Raw genomic sequence first — 20,056 nt, 5'->3', positions numbered from 1 at the left:
CCCGAGAGCATCTGGTCAGCGGGGTGGTGGCACTGAAATCCTCATCTCTCCCAAGAGGACATTCTCTCTTTCTCCCCTGACCCATCTGTCTCATCTCCTCATTTGAATTCCATGCTGTCACAGTCACTAGTCCATTCAAGCTTAACATCCTTATCATTTATCGCCCTCCAGGTTCCCTTGGAGAGTTCATCAATGAGCTTGACGCCTTGATAAGTTCCTTTCCTGAGGATGGCTCACCCCTCACAGTTCTGGGTGACTTTAACCTCCCTACGTCTACCTTTGACTCATTTCTCTCTGCCTCCTTCTTTCCACTCCTCTCCTCTTTTGACCTCACCCTCTCACCGTCCCCCCCTACTCACAAGGCAGGCAATACGCTTTACTAGATGCTGTTCTTCTACTAATCTCACTGCAACTCCCCTCCAAGTCTCCGACCACTACCTTGTATCCTTTTCCCTCTCGCTCTCCTCCAACACTACTCACTCTGCCCCTACTCAGATGGTATTGCGCCGTCGCAACCTTCGCTCTCTCCTGCTACTCTCTCCTCTTCCATCCTATGATCTCTTCCCTCTGCTCAATCCTTCTCCAACCAATCTCCTGATTCTGCTTCCTCAACCCTCCTCTCCTCCCTTTCTGCATCCTTTGACTCTCTATGTCCCCTATCCTCCCGGCCGGCTCGGTCCTCCCCTCCTGCTCCGTGGCTTGACGACTCATTGCGAGCTCACAGAACAGGGCTCCGGGCAGCCGAGCGGAAATGGAGGAAAACTAGCCTCCCTGCGGACCTGGCATATTTTCACTCCCTCCTCTCTACATTTTCTTCCTCTGTTTCTGCTGCTAAAGCCACTTTCTACCACTCTAAATCCCAAGCATCTGCCTCTAACCCTAGGAAGCTCTTTGCCACCTTCTCCTCCCTCCTGAATCCTCCTCCCCCTCCCCCCTCCTCCATCTCTGTGGATTACTTTGTCAACCATTTTGAAAAGAAGGTTGACGCCTTTCGATCCTCGTTTATTAAGTCAAACGACACCGCTGGTCCTGCTCACATTGCCCTACCCTATGCTTTGACCTCTTTCTCCCCTCTCTCTCCAGATGAAATCTTGCGACTTGTGACGGCCGGCCGCCCAACAACCGGCCCGCTTGACCCTATCCCCTCCTCTCTTCTCCAGACCATTTCCGGAGACCTTCTCCCCTACCTCACCTCGCTCATCAACTCATCCTTGACCGCTGGCTACGTCCCTTCCGTCTTCAAGACAGCGAGAGTTGCACCCCTTCTCAAAAAACCTACACTCGATCCCTCTGATGTCAACAACTACAGACCAGTATCCCTTCTTTCTTTTCTCTCCAAAACTCTTGAGCGTGCCGTCCTTGGCCAGCTCTCTTGCTATCTCTCTCAGAATGACCTTCTTGATCCAAATCAGTCAGGTTTCAAGACTGGTCATTCAACTGAGACTGCTCATCTCTGTGTCACGGAGGCTCTCCGCACTGCTAAAGCTAACTCTCTCTCCTCTGCTCTCATTCTTCTAGACCTATCTGCTGCCTTTGATACTGTGAACCATCAGATCCTCCTCTCCACCCTCTCTGAGTTGGGCATCTCCGGCGCGGCTCACTCTTGGATTGCTCCTACCAGGTGGCGTGGTGAGAATCCGTCTCCGCACCACGTGTTCTCACCACTGGTGTCCCCCAGGGCTCAGTTCTAGGCCCTCTCCTATTCTCGCTATACACCAAGTCACTTGGCTCTGTCATATCCTCACATGGTCTCTCCTATCATTGCTACGCAGACGACACACAATTCATCTTCTCCTTTCCCCCTTCTGATAACCAGGTGGTGAATCGCATCTCTGCATGTCTGGCAGACATATCAGTGTGGATGACTGATCACCACCTCAAGCTGAACCTCGGCAAGACGGCGCTGCTCTTCCTCCCGGGGAAGGACTGCCCGTTCCATGATCTCGCCATCACAGTTGACAACTCCATTGTGTCCTCCTCCCAGAGTGCTAAGATCCTTGGCGTGACCCTGGACAACACCCTGTCGTTCTCCGCTAACATCAAGGCGGTGACCCGATCCTGTAGGTTCATGCTCTACAACATTCGCAGAGTACGACCCTGCCTTACACAGGAAGCGGCGCAGGTCCTAATCCAGGCACTTGTCATCTCCCGTCTGGATTACTGCAACTCGCTGTTGGCGGGACTCCCTGCCTGTGCCATTAAACCCCTACAACTCATCCAGAACGCCACAGCCCGTCTGGTGTTCAACCTTCCCAAGTTCTCTCACGTCACCCCGCTTCTCCGCACACTCCACTGGCTTCCAGTTGAAGCTCGCATCTGCTACAAGACCATGGTGCTTGCCTACGGAGCTGTGAGGGGAACGGCACCTCCGTACCTTCAGGCTCTGATCAGTCCCTACACCCAAAGAAGGGCACTGCGTTCATCCACCTCTGGCCTGCTCGCCTCCCTACCTCTGTGGAAGCACAGTTCCTGCTCAGCCCAGTCAAAACTGTTCACTGCTCTGGCACCCCAATGGTGGAACAAGCTCCCTCACGACGCCAGGACAGCGGAGTCAATCACCACCTTCCGGAGACACCTGAAACCCCACCTCTTTAAGGAATACCTGGGATAGGATAAAGTAACCCTTCTAATTCAACTAATTCAACTCCATCTTTCATTGAATCAGATGGCTCGTTTATCCCAAAATCTTTTGATTTTAATGCCAATTACTTTAATGACTATTTCATTGGCAAAGTAGGAAAACTTAGGCATGAAATGACAACAACAAATGTGAGCCATCATATTCATGCAAAAAATACCTAACAATGAAGGGAAAGCATTGTAATTTAGATTTAGTGCGGGTGAGGCGGAAAAATTATTGTTGTGAATCAATAATTAGAAACCAACTTGTATTGAAAACTTAGATAGAAAAATGTTTGTCCTCAGACATGGAGGGAAGTCAAAGTAATTCCGCTACCCAAGAATTGGAAAGCACCCTTTACTGGTTCTAACAGCCGACCAATCAGCTTGCAGCTGACTCTTAGCAAACTTTTGGAAAGAATTTGACCAGGTAAAATGCTATTTCTATGTAAACAAATTAACAAAAGACTTTCAGCATACTTATAGCGAGGGGCACTCAACATGTACTGCACTGACACAAATGACAGATGATTGGTTGAAAGAAATTGATAATAAGAAGATTGTGAGAGCTGTATTGTTAGATTTCAGTGCAGCCTTTGATATTATTGATATACATAACCTATTGTTGAAAAAATTGATGTTATGGTTTTTCAACCTCTGCCATATTGTGGATTCAGAGCCATCTATCTAATAGAACTTAGGTTTTCTTTAATGGAATGTTAAACATGTAAAGTGTGGTGCACCGCAGGGCAGCTTTCTTGATCCTTTACTCTTTTCTATTTTTTACCAATGATCTGCCACTGGCATTAAACAAAGCCTGTGTGTGTATTTAGTGAAATCAATGCAGCTCTAAACAGAGTTTCTGTCAGTTTTAGAATGGCTCGCTAGTAATAAACTAGTCCTGAAAATCTCTAAAACTAAGAGCATTGTATTTGTTACAAATCATTCACAAAGTTCTAGACAGCTGAATCTGATGATGAATAATGTGGCTGTTGATCAAGTTGAGGAGGCTACATTACTTTGTGTTACCTTGAATTGTAAACTGTCATGGTTGATTCAATGGTTATAAAGATGTGGCACTGACACACATACTTACCCCACCAGACATGCCACCAAGGGTCTTTTCACAGTCCCCAAATCCAGAACAAATTCAAAAAATGTACAGTATTGTATAGAGCCATGATTGCATGGAACTCCCTTCCATCAAAGATTACTAAAGTGATCAGCAAACACAACGCCTCTCCCCTATTTGACCTAGATATTGTGTGTATATACTGATATGTAGGCTATGTGTGACGTTTTACATTTATGTAATTCTGTCCTTGAACTGTTCTTGTCTTGTCTATTAATATTCAGTATTATTTCATGTTTCATGTTTTGTGGGGACCCCAGGAAGAGTAGGTGCTGCTATCGTAACAGCTAATGTGGATCCTAATAAAATACCAAATACCAAATCCCTGTGGACTGGGGTAAGACAGTGGCAGGCTGGCAGCGTAGAGACAATGAGCACCAACATGGTAGAAGGGCACTACCAGCCAAGGGTAAGAGGGCCAGTCAGGGCGAAAACAGATAGTCAGGCAGCCACGGTATGCGATACGAGAGAGAGCAGAGAGACAGAGAGGTAGAGAGAGGGAGCTACCACAGGAGGCTAGGGGGAGTGAAAGAAGGAGTGTGAGGCATGGCAGGGTACAGGGCAGTGATTATGGAGGACAATGGGAAATAAGGTTGACACTTTATTTGGCAGGGTATATATAAGGTCTTTATGCGCTGTCATCTGACCAAATAACTATGTAAAAACATCATTGTGAATAAGAAAGTGGAGCAACGTTTGCAAATGCCTGGTTGTTAGATGCTTGTTATGCAGATACTGTAAAGACCTCATGCATATACCTCGCCATTCAAGTGTGTCTCGTGAAAAAAAAGAACTAAAAAGGAATGAATACATAAATAAAAACAATAACTCACATGGATATCCCAAATCAATCTTGTCTTTGTTGAATTCAGAGGACTTCTGATAAAAGGAACCTTGGGGAGAGGAGGGAGAGGGGGAGGAGGTGGGACGGGAGGATGAAAATCAAATTTAAAAGAAACAGAAAAACAAACAATGCAACAGAGAAGGCATGAGGAATGATGGCACAGGGAAACAATCTCTCTTGATTTGGACGCTCCCCTCTCCTCTCTCAGTCTCTATGGGCCGTGCGTGGAGAGAGGGATGAGGGGCGTTGGAGGAGAGGAGAGGAAGAGAGGAGGAGGGCCTGTGGGGAGGTGGTGTTATCCATCAGTGGCATGGGTTTAGTGCTTTAGCAGCACTAGCGAATGGCTGTGGGGAGAGGAGGAGAGGAGGAATGGAGAGGAGGATGGGAGGAGCAGCTAGCTGAGGCTGATAGACAGCAGGAGAATGGCAGGGTCAATAGCACCGACAGCGCTGCATCTGTCACAGCTGGGCTGGGGAATCACCTCCCACATTAGAGGTGGAGGGGTAGAGGGATGGTCGAGCTGTATGAGGGAAGGTCAAAATGGAAATGACTGAACACACCACACATATCCATACTGTGTTGACACTTGCTGTGCTTTAAAGGCCTAAACACAACGCAACAAAAACAATAAACACCCCAGAGAACACACACTAAACACACACAGACACGTTTCCAGGAACACACACAGTCACACGCATCACTCCGTCACCTGGGACATACACAAACAGACAAACAATGAGCTCCTGATGGAGAGGAAGAGGGGGGATAGGTAGACAAGTCAATGGACAGTCAAATCTATAGTGTGATAGATGGGGCGAGTGTGTACATGTAATCAGACTGAGGAGACCGAGACAGAGAGCCGGGGGAGTTGACTGTCAGAACAGGCCTAAATGATGGGACCTCCGGACCCATCCTGCTTAGTTATATTCATGCTGAGTGAGTCTGTTGCCACTGTAAAAACCTGATTTAGCTAGAGCTTACTAAAGGAAACCAACGCTATAGGCCCAGTTTCTATTGGGGCTATTCTTTCAACGTGACATCGCTGAGCTGTGGACGAAAGAGGGTGGTGCTCCTACTGGAAATCATTGTCTATTTTTCAGTCATTTATTCAGATGCTTCCTGAATAGTAATATGACTGGTTTCTACATCTGCGTCCCCAACAACAGGCATGGCTGGCTAAAGTAGTCTTTATAATTGATTGATTCCCATAGGTACTGTATCTTAGCGACAGTTGAAGTCGGAAGTTTAGATACACGTTAGCCAAATACATTTAAACTCAGTTTTTCACAATTCCTGACATTTAATCCTAGTACAAATTCCCTGTCTTAGGTCAGTTAGGATCACCACTTTATTTTAAGAATGTGAAATGTCAGAATAATAGTAGAGAGAATGATTTATTTCGACTTTTATTTCTGTCATCACATTCCCAGTGGGTCAGAAGTTTTCATAAACTCAATTAGTATTTGGTAGCATTGCCTTTAAATTGTTTAACTTGGGTCAAACGTTTTCGGGTAGCCTCCCACAAGCTTCCCACAATAAGTTGGGTGAATTTTGGCCCATTCCTCCTGACAGAGCTGGTGTAACTGAGTCAGGTTTGTAGGCCTCCTTGCTCGCACACACTTTTTCAGTTCTGCCCACAAAATGTCTATAGGATTGCGGTCATGATGTGATGGCCACTCCAATACCTTGACTCTGTTGTCCTTAAGCCATTTTGTCACAACTTTGGAGGTATGCTTGGGGTCATTGTCCATTTGGAAGACCCGTTTGCGACCAAGCTTTAACTTCCTGACTGATGTCTTGAGATGTTGCTTCAATATATCCACATAATTTTCCATCCTCATGATGCCATCTATTTTGTGAAGTGCACCAGTACCTCCTGCTGCAAAGCACTCCCACAACATGATGCTGCCACCCCCATGCTTCACGGTTGGGATGGTGTTCTTCCCCCTTTTCTCCCCCTTTTTCCTACAAACATAATGATGGTCAATATGGCCAAACAGTTCTATTTTTGTTTCATCAGACCAGAGGACATTTCTCCAAAAAGTACGATCTTTGTCCCCATGTGCAGTTGCAAACCATATTCTGGCTTTTTTATGGCGGTTTGGAGCAGTGGCTTCTTCCTTGCTGAGCGGCCTTTCAGGTTATGTCGACATAGGACTCGTTTTACTGTGGATATAGATACTTTTGTACCTGTTCCCTCCAGCATCTTCACAAGGTCCTTTGCTGTTGTTCTAGGATTGATTTGCACTTTTCGCACCAAAGTACGTTCATCTCTAGGAAACAGAACGTGTCTCCTTCCTGAGCGGTATGACGGCTGCGTGGTCCCATGGTGTTTATACCTGCGTACTATTGTTTGTACAGATGAACGTGGTACCTTCAGGTGTTTGGAAATTGCTCCCAAGGATGAACCAGACTTGTGGAGGTCTACCATTTTTTTCTGAGGTCTTGGCTGATTTCTTTTGATTTTCCCATGATGTCAAGCAAAGAGGTACTGAGTTTGAAGGTAGGCCTTGAAATACATCCACAGGTACACCTCCAATTGACTCAAATGATGTCAATTAGCCTATCAGAAGCTTCTAAAGCCATGACATCATTTTCTGGAATTTTCCAAGCTGTTTAAAGGCACAGTCAACTCAGTGTATGTAAACTTCTGACCCACTGGAATTGTGATACAGTGAATTATAAGTGAAATAATCTGTCTGTAAACAATTGTTGGAAAAATTACTTGTGTCATGCACAAAGTAGATGTCCTAACCGACTTGCCAAAACTATAGTTGGTTAATAAGAAATTTGGGGAGTGGTTGAAAAACGAGTTTAATGACTCCAACCTAAGTGTATGTAAACTTCCGACTTCAACTGTACATATTTAACATGGAATTATGCAGAAGACTCTTCCATTCCCAAAACGACTACAATTAGACATATACTAATGTTGTTGTCTAGCCCTATCTATTTTAGTGGTAAATGTAGATTATATTACATAAAACTATATAATTCAGCAAAAAAATAAAATAAAAAATACAAGCCTTGAGGTAAATATAATACAATGTAGTGATATTTCACAGTGTCTGGTGTTTGATAAGAATAAAGGCTGTCTTAGACCTTGTGCTGCAGTCAGCCCTACCCTTTCTACAGATCGATATGTCAACAAAATGTCATCTGTCTGAGAGCAGAGTTACCACAGCCTTGGAAAACAACATCAGAATCAACTAAGACAGGCCGAAAGAGAGAGAGAGAGAAAGAGAGAAAGAGAGAGAGAGGGGGGGTAGAGAGAAAAAGCGAGAGAGAGCGCACAAACACATGAGGAACAGAGGGTCAAACTACCTTCACATTGAACTCACCACTAAGGACGGTTAGATCTACTGTTACTACAGTGAATGTCTGACCCCTTTATTCATCTATCCTTCAATATTTAGCGCCGTTTCCAGAATAAAGGTTATAAATAAGCAACATTTATAAAATACCCTTTCCATTTGATGACGCGTATATAGTAGCAATTCAGGGTGAGCAACATTGCTATTCGTCTGACTAATTAGTTCATCAAATCAATCAGATGGATTACATTTTGCAGTGTTTAAAATGAATTCAAAGAACTAAAAATGAGATCAAACTGGAATGGAATCTGAGGGTATCTATTAGTGCTGATCCCAGACCAGTGTAGAGAGAGGAAGATCAGGGAGCGAGGTGAGTTCAGATTGCACACATCTTCCATTCCCAATCATATTTTCCATAATGTGAGCTTTTAGATAATGGGCCGCTCTCCTAACTGTGGGTGGAGATGGTTATTAGCGTTGACATAAGTGGATTCACCCTCTTAGCTTTCCTAAAATCAATCCAGGGAACGATCCTAAATCTATATGGATATGGGTTTATATTCTCTGCAAACTGGCCATTAATCTAACAGAGAACTAATGCTTCTGCAATGGGCTTAGTCTGGGAAAGAGAGAGGGAGAGGGGGAGAGGGAAAGAGAGAGGGAGAGGGGGAGAGGGAGAGAGAAAGAGGGAGAGAGAGATGGAAGGAGAGGGAGCTTCACGAGGGCTTCACATAAATTAAAAAAAGGCTGAAGAAATGTTTGTTCCATTTCAAAGCTGCTATTTGAATTATTTCACCTGCATTTAAAACAACAGATCAACCACAATTTCAGTGTGACAAAGTTGTATATATACAGCTTATCCATCTTGCTAAATATGCACTAGTAATCAGTAAATGTACCGTTGTTTGTATTCATTACATTAGTGGCATTCACATAATCTGGATCATACCAGTCAGACATAGGTACAATCTACATATTATGATGGAATGTGGTGATTATATAGGTTATAGAGCAGCTATATCTGCATCATTTACAAGTGTATTGGCTACTGTACAACATATCATATTAGTGGAATGCATGTGACCATCTGCATCCTATACGGCACAGGACATGTAAAGACTGTCTGGGTTCCATTAGTGTCATAGAGAACATCTGGAATGTCTGCATGGTGTTATTGGAGTATGGTGACTGTCTGGGTTCTATTAGTGTCACACTGGAACCGTAGAGGAACCAGAGGCAGTGTGTGGGCTTCTCACCCTAAAGACTTTATTAGGAATGGAGTGATTTAAAAAAGACTCGCCCCTTACTTTTAATTTGACAAGAGCACTCTTTCTCCTGCCTACAGCGCTCTCCCCCTTTCTCTCTCTCTTTCTCTCCCTCCCTCTCAGAATTAGCAGATAAGCACGACTTCAAAGTGGAAAAGGTTTTACCCTGTGAGTCTGCAGCACACAGAACAAAGCAGCTAAAAGCTACAGTATGTTTCCAATCTCTGCAGCTCTCTGAATGTATAATAAGGGAAAAGAAGGCAAGATTGTTGGCTCAACTGAACTGTGTGTTTCTCGCTCTCCCCCAAAAAACTTCTCAAAGAGCATTTCTCCGCCTACGGAAAATCTCTAGCGGTCCGACCACAAGCTGGGTTTAGGCTGTGTTTTCAAGAGGAGTTAAGAGCAAAACAATAACATTTATAGAATGATTGCAGAGCACTAGGAGGAAACGGCAGGAAATTCTAGTGCCTTTCCCCCCACTTTTAATACTTCTAAAATGTTGCGAGAGAGCTACAGAGAAACAAATACTAGCCTGCTTGTCAACACATATAATTGGGCGTTCAGGAAAAGCAGCATGTCTGTGCCTGTGTGACATTGGGGCTCCCAATTTTCCTCTCATTGGACCGATGGAATCCCGTGCTTTTTAAATTAGAGCAGCAATCACAGTAGCTCAGCAATTATGAGCTTCCCTGTAAGTACATTATAATCACTTATCATTATTTTAAATATAGCTCCTGAATGCCCACTCTGTGACAAGGGTAATAGCTTACAGTAATGCTGCCTGGTGGTGTGGTGACGAGGCTGTTGTTTAACACACACTGACTATTCTAGATGTACTCTCTAGGGCCCAGGGCGGAACAAAGATACACATTGTCTCCTGTCTTTGTGTAATTTTACTCCAAAACAGCAGAGAGTGTGCGTGACGGAAAGAGAAAAAGTGTGTGTGTGTGTGTGAGTGGTAAGTGTATGTTAGTGCAAGGATGTGAATGTAAGTGTGAAACAGCGGAGAGAAAGGGATACAGGAGAAGTGGGTGGAGGTGTCTTATGGGAGTGCAGTGAGAAACAGGACGGCTCCTAACCACACAGACAGACAGACAGACAGACAGACAGACAGACAGACAGACAGACAGACAGACAGACAGACAGACAGACAGACAGACAGACAGACAGACAGACAGACAGACAGACAGACAGACAGACAGACAGACAGACAGGGATCACGTAATAATGCATTGGGTTCCTACAGAGGCAGACAGAGGAGGGTAGGATAGAGTGGGGATGGTAATCATGTACTGTACTCACTCTGCATACACAGGCCATCGGTGCAGTTCTTGGACTGAAGCACCATGCCCTCACAGTCCTTCCCCCCGTTTTTGGGCGCCGGGGCGCTGCACTCCCTCCTCCTCCAGTGGGTACACTCTGTCCCACACGTGGACCATTTACTCCACTCTGTCCACAGACCATCCACTAACACACAGAGGGGAGGGAGGGAGGGAGGGAGGGAGTGGGGGGCGGGGGGCATGGTGGTGGGGAGGGAGGGAGAGAGGGAGGGAGGGTGAGAAGGCATGGAGGGTGGGAGTGAGAGTGTGTGAGATTGGGTGCATGAGTGTGTGACAATTAGTGGGAAAGAAACGGGGTGGGGTGGAGTGGAGTGGGGTGGGGAAGAGTGAGAGTAAGAATGATAGATATCTATATTTATGAAAATATATAGTGCTCTGTTTGTGTTGTCCAGTAAATTGCACTCCCCTGCTCCATAAGGGTTGTGACAAGTGGCGCAGTAACTACCTGGGCATAGTGGGTTGCATGCCAGCTTCTGAATGCCTTGCCCGTCACAGATGGCACCCCCGTTGAGCGGTGCTGGGTTGGTGCAGCTCCGCGTGCGCTTCTGGTAGCCTCGGCCACAGCGACTGTTACACACCGTCCACTCTGTCCATGTTGACCAGGCGCCATTCACTGTAGAAAAACCCCAACAACATCGGAAAACAACATGTTTAACAATTTAGCAAATACAATCGTTGTCCTTTTTATAGTGGCATTGAGGGAATCTTGGAGAATGTGAGTGTTTTCCACCAGCCCTTTTTTGCTCGAATGAACATGGCATTGAAGAATCTGTAGTACACTTGGGTTCTCCCCTGTTAGCACTGTTCATTAGTTAGCTATGTGAACAGGCTATTCTGGCTGCTGTATTTCCCATCTTCTGAATCCCTCAAATCCTTTCTTCCTTTCCTCCAATTCCATCTGCGTCTCAGTCGAAATCCAGAGCAGAATGACAGTGGGGTGTGTGGCTGAGAACACGACTGTGGCATTTCAGATGTGAGGAGCTGGAGGCCCCTCAGAGCTTACGATGAGTGAAGCCCCAAGCATCAGACTCCACGGGAGCAGAGCCAAAGCCCTGCCTTTCTTCACTGTCTCTTTCTTTCCTTCTGGGGTTTATTACTCTTCCTCATTCTCTGTCTCTCTCTTTCTCTTTCCATCCATCCCTCTCTCTGCGTGTCCTCCCCAGCCCTTTCCCAGATTCCTTGTTGTGGTGCAGGCTGGAAACCCACTGGGCTGGTCTGTCTCCTCTGGTAACGAGGGAACCTCTCTCTCTCCCTCTCTGTCTCTCCCTCTCTCTGTCTCTGTGTGTTTGTGTGTATGCCTGCATACAGGGGAGGGGGACGGGGAAGAGGGACTGACGCAATCCAGGCAGAGAAAGTGGCTTCTGGTGTATTCTTTTAAGGATGAGCCAACATCAAAGCTGTCTTCCGGCGCACTCCCTCAATCCTCCCAGACTGCATTAGTGAAGGGAAAAGCCTAGCAGGGACAGCGACCCCAGTCCCTGAAGACCCCAAAGTCTGCTGACACACACACACACACACACACACACAGTTGCTCTACTTCACCCTCATACTGGACTCATCTAAGCCACACATGGTGCTCTCGCCTGTAAGAACGGACAACTAAAGTAGATAAATTAACAAATAGGACACCAACAATAACTTAGGACTCCCTAATCCCCCATAATCCTCCATGGCAGGGCCAGTGTGTGTGATTCATGGATGATGTGCTGTACTGGGAGACACTGGAGGGATGGAAGGAGAGATGGATTTGAAACCTGACCCTGGTGACATCATCAATTCCTGCAAACCTCCACCCATTCTGGTCCAGTTTTCTGCGTGTGTGTCGTATGTGTGCGCTCACTCCCACGTGCGTGTTTTTGTGTAGGAGGTTTAAGGCTATAAAACAGCCTCGTGTCTGTTAGCTGATGATTAGCTAGACTGACAGACTGAGAGACTGATTTAATAACTTGAGGTTTAGCCACTTCACATGCTGGGTGGGGGTAGTTACGTTCCTCCTAGGGTGGAAGAAGTCCTGAGGCCTGAATGTCTCTGCTGTCACGCGTGTCTAATCCCCTAAGGGGGGACTGGGGAGCAGAGAGGTACAGTGGTTATCAGGACTCAGGCGAGGGTGAGGATAAGGAGGGGTGAGGATTCCTGGACTAGCCTCTCCATTCAAAGACTTATCACAACCTGACAGGTTCCAGCTACACTGAACAAAAATATAAATGCAACATTCTACAATTTTAAAGATTTTACTGAGTTACAGTTCATATAAGGAAATCAATCAACTGATATAAACTCATTAGGCCCTAATCTATAGATTTCACGTGACTGGGAATACAGATATGCATCTGTTGCTCACAGATACCTTAAGAAAAATCCCCACCAGTCGCCTCATGCAGTGCAACTTTAGAAGGCTGTTACAGTTAACGTGTCACGGTGAGAGTTGATTGTTACCGTAGACAATGACTGTTGCCGTGGTACTGCGTCTCTTGGCGACGATGTTCTTGGCGACACAGGTGTAGTTAGCGGTGTCAGACAGTCTGGCCTGTTTGATGATCAGGTTATGGTCGATGGTGATGTAGAAGTTACGGTCATCAGCGGGGTCGATGATCTCCTCGTTCTTCAGCCACTCCACCTGGGAGGGAGGGGCAGAGACAGAAAGAGGGAGGGAGGGAGGGGCAGAGACAGATAGAGGGAGGGAGGGAGGGAGGGAGGGAGGGAGGGAGGGAGGGGAGGGAGGGAGGGAGGGAGGGAGGGAGGGGAGGGAGGGAGGGAGGGAGGGAGGGGAGGGGAGGGAGGGAGACAGAAAGAGAGAGAGAGAGAATGAAAGAATGAGAAAAGAAGAAAGAAAGATAAAGAGAGAGAGACCATGAATAATGTTCCTCAGTGAGGAACAGTAGACATCAAAACTAGTCGGTAAGAGCAGACATGAAACTGGGACGGCACGGCAGTCAGACACGTTAACCTGATTTCCTCTGGAATAAATCACAAGGAAGTGTTTAAAGGGTTTAAAGACATTTTCTTCTCTTTGTCTCCCATTCACCTCTCCAATAAAGCTCAAGTCCAGGATTACAGCAACACTGTTTATGTCTCTGAGGCCTGTGTCTTTCTATAAAAAGCTATCATGTTCTCTTTTCATTTCCCCAGAACAGAACAAAGTAATACTGTATTGTCAGACAGCGAGAGGAAAGGAAATTCATTGCTATTTTTGGAACTGCAAAGCTCCTTGACCTTTCCTTATGAATTTCAGTTTTTTTCTCCAAATGATACAGATATTGAACTCCTGATAATATCAGAAAACAGGGAACCGTGTGGGGCTTTTATTTGACCGTAAATCACAGAAACACTTTTCTTCACCTCATCCTCCTCGGGTGTGAAGGCTGGGCCTCAGGCAGAGAGACCGGTCCGCTTTACACAGACAGACAGACAGACAGACAGACAGACAGACAGACAGACAGACAGACAGACAGACAGACAGACAGACAGACAGACAGACAGACAGACAGACAGACAGACAGACAGACAGACAGACAGACAGACAGACAGACAGACAGACAGACAGACAAAGGCAGTTTCAAAGACTTCTTCACACTTATCCTCTGAATTGTCTAACTGTTTTCTCTCGAGAAAAGACATCCTGTGTGTAGTCAGAGTCAGGGAATGCATTGAGTGCACAGGGAGAGGTGAACAGCACGGGAGACATCTCTGTGCATTGTGCTTCCTCCTGACAAGCAGACGATGCCAGATAAAGTCAGAGGAGGCCTGGGAGAGATAACAAGTATGTTTGGCTGGCCATTGTCTAAGAACTATTGGAGGACACTTGATCTACACCTCAGGGAACTGAAGAAACTCTCCCATATGAACCTGCCAAGACTAAAGAATCTGTGGGTGCTAGTCTAAGTGACTGCAGTGAAATGACTTAAGAGCCAAGTGCCTGGTGTTAGAATAGGTGGGTGTACTGTGGTCTTCGAGTGATAAGACCTGCGTTTTTCTTCTGATTGTTATAAAACCAGCATCACGATGACTGTCTCACTAAACAAGATGGACAGATTGTGATACAGGTGAGATAGAAGTCATCACTAGCATCACTAGCATCTGCAGTGTCTGAAGATGACAGATATCACGACTACACCATCAAAGAGGGTCCTGCTTGTATAGAGCCGCCTGACTGCCTGCCTGCCTGCCTGCCTGCCTGCCTGCCTGCCTGCCTGCCTGCCTGCCTGCCTGCCTGCCTGCCTGCCTGCCTCCCTGCCTGCCTGCACCCCTATCCTGCAACAGCAGTACAGAGAGACTTAAGGCAGAGCTACTTTCAAAACTCTAGCTAGCAGCAATGAACGCCAGCTTAAAACTCCCACTCAAACTGAATGCATCCGTCATAAACATAATACCACTCCAGAACAGACGCAGACCCGTGGTGACAGATTCACATCAAAAGAGAACGGAAAAACAATTAGCAGCAGAGCTCGGTCTCAAACTTCTGTATGCTCAACGTCGTATTTCTCTGCTGATATGTTGCTTATGAGTGTTTTCCTCCATAAACATTTATCAGGCAAATCAATCGCATGGAGCGCAGTGGTTAGGGCTCCCTCCCCTGCTGTCTGGCTCGTCAGTGAAATTAAGCCCAGGCTCTTGTACTCCACAGCACAACAATGCAATACACCCGCTCTCATCCCATCTCATATCCAGTCCTAACGCAGCAGAAGACCTCCAGTGCCTTGTCTGCCCTGCTCCCGCTAACGTTAGATAGCATCTCATATCATTTATCACGGTGATACCAGGGCCAATCAAACAGCAAACAGAGACAACACAAATCTGCTCTCGACTCTCCTACAGAAGAAAAAGCTGTGTTTTTAACCCTGAGATAATGAGATAGCTGAAGAGTCACTTCACTAGACGAGGGGAGGATCTAAACGACAGGGAACAGGAGATCTCAATATGTCTGGTGAATATGATATCTGAGAAATAACCCCGTTGTCTGATGTCATAAACCAGCGTTTCCCAAACTCGGTCCTGGGGACCCCAATGGGTACACGTTTTGGTTATTGCCCTAGCACTACACAGCCGATTCAAATGATCAAAGCTTGATGATGAGTTGGTTATTTGAATCAGCTGTGTAGTGCTAGGGCAATAACCAAAACGTGTACCCATTGGGGTCCCCAGGACCGAGTTTGGGAAACCCTGTCATAAACAGTAATAACCTATCATTACCAATACGTATCTCATCTGTCTTAGTATATATGTCAGTGTCTGTTTGACACCTGGTGTGGCTTCATCAGTTAGTTAGAACAAGAATATGACCTGGAAGATAGTGAAATGAAACAAAAATACAACAAACTGTTTTACAAACCCATTCTGTAGAAACGCCATTAATCCAGCACGCATATCAATCGAGGTGAATGTCTTGTGAGTATCAACGTAACGGGTATTAAAAAAAAAGTCATCAACATAATGATAGCAGATAGCGATGCTGCCCGTGGTAATCAGAAAAGTCCACCAACGTAAATCAATAAGGATTACATATAAATCCAGGGGATGGGAGGCGAGCACAAGTGATTATATGCATCACTACATTTACTGAGGAAAACAAGCAAACAACACACACAAACAGAAATCCGTGGAAGCAGCGTGTGTGTGTGTGTGTTTGTTTAGCACAGCTGAGTGGGACGCTGATTGGCCTGGGCCTGGCCTGCTGGGACAGTGGTTATGTTTTTTTTTTTTACCCTTGTCCTGATGGAGCTGTGTGCGTTCCCGTGTGTGTGGTGAGTATGTGTGGTCCTCTGTGTGCCAACGGAATACACACTCACCTTGCCTCACACTAAAGGGAACACGGCCATTCAGAACATCTGACTTTAATAGTGAACGAGGCTGACAAATATGACAAGCCAGGCCGATCACATCACATGGGAAGATTCCCTATGAATATATCCTCCGTGTTTAAAAAAGAAACGAAAGCCTGACAGTAGTATTGACTGATCGCCATTTTGAGACCGTTCTCTCTTTGTACTGATGGATCGACTAAAAGGGGTTGTGACAAAGCTTCCAATAAAACATACGAGGGAGATGAAAGTAAGAAGAAAAAGAGTCAAAGACATGATGGAGTTGATTGACACATTGTTCTGTTAACCACAGCCTTTGGTATGTGAAAAGCCTGTTCTTGTAATGGGGATTGACAGTCGGCACAGAGAGGTGGTTATCTAATTTTGCACCAATCAGAGAGGCAGCCTCTCCAAACGGGCTGCGTTCAGAAGTCAAGAGCGGTGTGAGGGTAATTAAAAACTGAACAAAAGAGCTTTTTTAACGCTGTAGAAAGAGGGAGGGAGAGGCGAGCAGGAGATACGAGGAGGTGGAAACTCTTGTCAAAAAAGAAAGGAAAGTGTGTGTGTGTGTGTGTGTGTGTGTGTGTGTGTGTGTGTGTGTGTGTGTGTGTGTGTGTGTGTGTGTGTGTGTGTGTGTGTGTGTGTGTGTGTGTGTGTGTGAGCGCATGTGTAAAGACTGCCACGGCTCATATTTGTCACTCAAAGTCAATGCACTGTTCACTCAATATGAGTCATTTTTACACTTTTACTAATATAATTATAACTAGTAAATGTGTGACCATGGATGCCTAGAAGAAACAATAACACATTTTAGAACCATCATATGTGATCAAAATAACTCAAAAAACGTTCACACCCCCTGTCACACACACTCACACACACACAAACACAGAGACGCTGGCACCGAGCTTGTTACCGGCTGATTGGCACCGGCACATTCCGGGAGGTAATTGGCACAATTCTAGTCGTTAACGCAGGGAAATAGCCACATGTCAACTGTCATAAAGAGAGGGAGGGAGTCTTTATGTCAGAGATGAGAAAATAAACAGCGAAAGAGAGAGAAAGAAACAGAAGTAGAGAGAGAGTGGGAGAGAAATAGAGAGGACGAGCGAGGGAGAGAGAGAGAGAGAGAGGGTGAGGGAGCGAGCTAGAGCGAGAGAGCGAGAGAGACCGGAAGACCATAATACATGCAGGTGAGTGAATGAGGCTGCCAGAAGGAGAGGGAACGAGAGAAAGGGAGAACAGATAGAGAGAGAGAGAAAGAGAGAGAGAGAGGGGGAAGAAGAAAAGAGGATTGAGAAGAGATAAAGTCATACCGTAATGACAATTAAGGTGTGGGAGGAAGAGTGGGAGAGGAGAGAAGAAGAGGACTGACAGAGCGAGAAGATCCTAGTTAGTGGTTCCTCATGAACACCTACTGTACTCTCAGATAAATGACTGGATTCAGGCCAGGGTAATACAAGATTCAAAATCACACAATTCATTCTTATCTCCTAATTACTAAGACTCTCTCGGCGTGTTATGTATTGTGTAGATTAAAGGGATGTGAAATGATTATCAACTCTCTCGTCCTATAGTATAGACCTAAATCTATTCCTTTTTGAAAGACAAAACGTATTGTTTTAAGAACAATGAGTACCGTATTCAAATCTGCTTAGAAGACAAAAAACATGCCCATTATGAACACGCAGTACATGCGCACACACCGGCATGGAGAAGAAGAAGATGATGGATCGATGTGTGTGTGTGTGTGTGTGTGTGTGTGTGTGTGTGTGTGTGTGTGTGTGTGTGTGTGTGGGCGTCCAGTCAGAACACAACAGGAGGCCCTATCAGGCACAGACGTCCTCATTACCACTGGAGGCCAAGGGGCCAGTGGAGGTCAGCTGTGTCAGACAGGTTCGTCTTCAGCTCTAATTGTCTACTGGGTTTTGATAAGCCACCTCCACTGCCCAACACCCGTCCATACTGTCGCTAGTCCTGGTGCTGCTGTCATTACAGCTCTCTGACCCCTCTAACAGACTGAGGGAGAACTGCTAGCTGGACCTTGTGGGTGGGCTGCAGAGCTCCTTGCTACCACACCTAACAACCCCATCTTGTGAAATGTTGTTAGTAGTGTAGACGAAGATGTAGAGCTGTGAGCGCAAAACGTTCATTTGTTTTTGCATTTATACAAGACAAACCCATGGCAAGCTGTGGGTGGAAAGCACTGAGAATGGGCCGGGTGGTTGGATCATTTGGATGGAAGGGAAAATGAGAGTAATCACTGAGGGAATATATTCCAAGTGAAGTAAAACGGGATATTTTCTGTAGAAGCCTGTAGAAGTCCTTCACTCTGTGACTGACTGATCTCTCTGAGTAAGCACCTGTGTCATTTATTCATATAGTCATCTATATTACTATACATCTCCACTACACACACAAATTACACACCTGCAGAACGAGCTACACAAGCTTACAGAATGATTATTCAGTCACAGCGAGCTAGACAACAAACCATATGCCCTAAATCTGCCCTGACTACGAATATGGAAATATGTGCCGAATCAATGTGTATAAATACTAATATGACAGAAAGGAGAGAGCTGTGGGTTTACTGGGTATAAAGATATACGTAAATGTGATGCCCTTCTACATATTTATGCAGAAGATCAGAGTGAAGTGGAAAACAACAGTACATCTGATGTACCCTGAATGAGGGGGAGTTATGGATATGAATATAATAGATAGGTTTGTCTTCGGTCAGTTCATTGTGTTGACTGCTGTTGGCTGTGGTAGCCTTGCTCATATCTCATTCTTAGCTCACTGAGAACCCTGTCCTGGGTAGGTGGTGATGTACCTAAAGTCTTGATAGGCACCCTATAAGTCAGGCCTGCTCATAACCAATGTTCCAGGCCTGCTCATAACCAAAACAAATGTGTCACTGAGCAATTTTCAGGTCTGCTGAGCGCAACTTCCGGCGCGCGTTTACTGTGACCACTTAGGCTGTGTAGACGTTTTAAGTTAGTTTCAGACAGTGGTCAATTAGACTACTGCGGCTATTTGATCATAATGTAGGCCTACCAGAGTTGCTTACCATCAAAAACAATGGAGAAAATGCATACCATAACATTTTAACATGGAATAGCCTACAGTAGTAACCAATGTGTGGTGTTCAATGTAGGCCTACATACCATGAGACTAATCCAATTGTCCTTCAGACAAGGAGGTGACTGAAAATGTTGTTGTGTTTGATGCAAGAAACCACTTTACAAAATAAAATGCAGCATTATTCCCGTACCATAATTTCAGAGAATCAGACAAATTATGCTACCCTCAGCCTATTGGACACTTAGCTTATTCAAACCTGTTTCGAAATACAACACTGCCCCGTTAACACACAAAAAAAGCTATTTACCTGACTCGCTTTCCAAAAATGCACACATTTTGTAGGGAACAATCACTCCCCCATTGCTGACTACAAATGATCTATAACTGGGCTAATAACTGACTAACTAGCAAAGGATATGAACAAATGTGCACGCGTCACTACATGTGGCTCTCACTTTGATCTCATAATAATCTACACACGTCCGCTCACGCTGTACACATAGTCCAGTTTAAAGTGAATGGCACAGATCCATATATGGCAATGGTTCATTTTCATATACTGTAGGCCTACTGCGGCTCTGATTGGTTATGGCACACCGGTCTGTGAGGAGTACGGGTCTGAGTCGTGCCTGTCAATGCAATAGAATCCTACTCCGA

At 45.5% G+C, this 20,056-nt stretch overlaps 1 protein-coding gene across 2 annotated transcripts in view; it reads right to left on the bottom strand.

The window, feature by feature from the left end:
• unc5cb (unc-5 netrin receptor Cb) overlaps window positions 1-20,056 on the bottom strand; it is a 173,241-nt gene that overhangs the window by 27,224 nt on the left and 125,961 nt on the right. Inside the window, exons 5-8 of one of the 2 annotated variants that reach the window (XM_014130002.3) lie at window positions 12,951-13,131; window positions 10,960-11,127; window positions 10,477-10,641; window positions 4,585-4,644 (exon numbers count right to left, since the gene is read on the bottom strand). In XM_014130002.3, coding sequence (XP_013985477.1) covers window positions 4,585-4,644; window positions 10,477-10,641; window positions 10,960-11,127; window positions 12,951-13,131 — 574 coding nt within the window. The remainder of the gene's footprint in view (window positions 1-4,584; window positions 4,645-10,476; window positions 10,642-10,959; window positions 11,128-12,950; window positions 13,132-20,056) is intronic. The other variant, XM_014130008.3, reaches the window with a different exon arrangement.

This window comes from Salmo salar, chromosome 01 (genome assembly GCF_965601325.2).
Source record: "Salmo salar chromosome 01, fSalSal1, whole genome shotgun sequence".
Taxonomy (NCBI): Eukaryota; Metazoa; Chordata; class Actinopteri; order Salmoniformes; family Salmonidae; genus Salmo; species Salmo salar.
The sequence above is the reverse complement of the archived record's forward strand: the minus strand, read 5'-3'. Positions and strand labels throughout refer to the sequence as shown.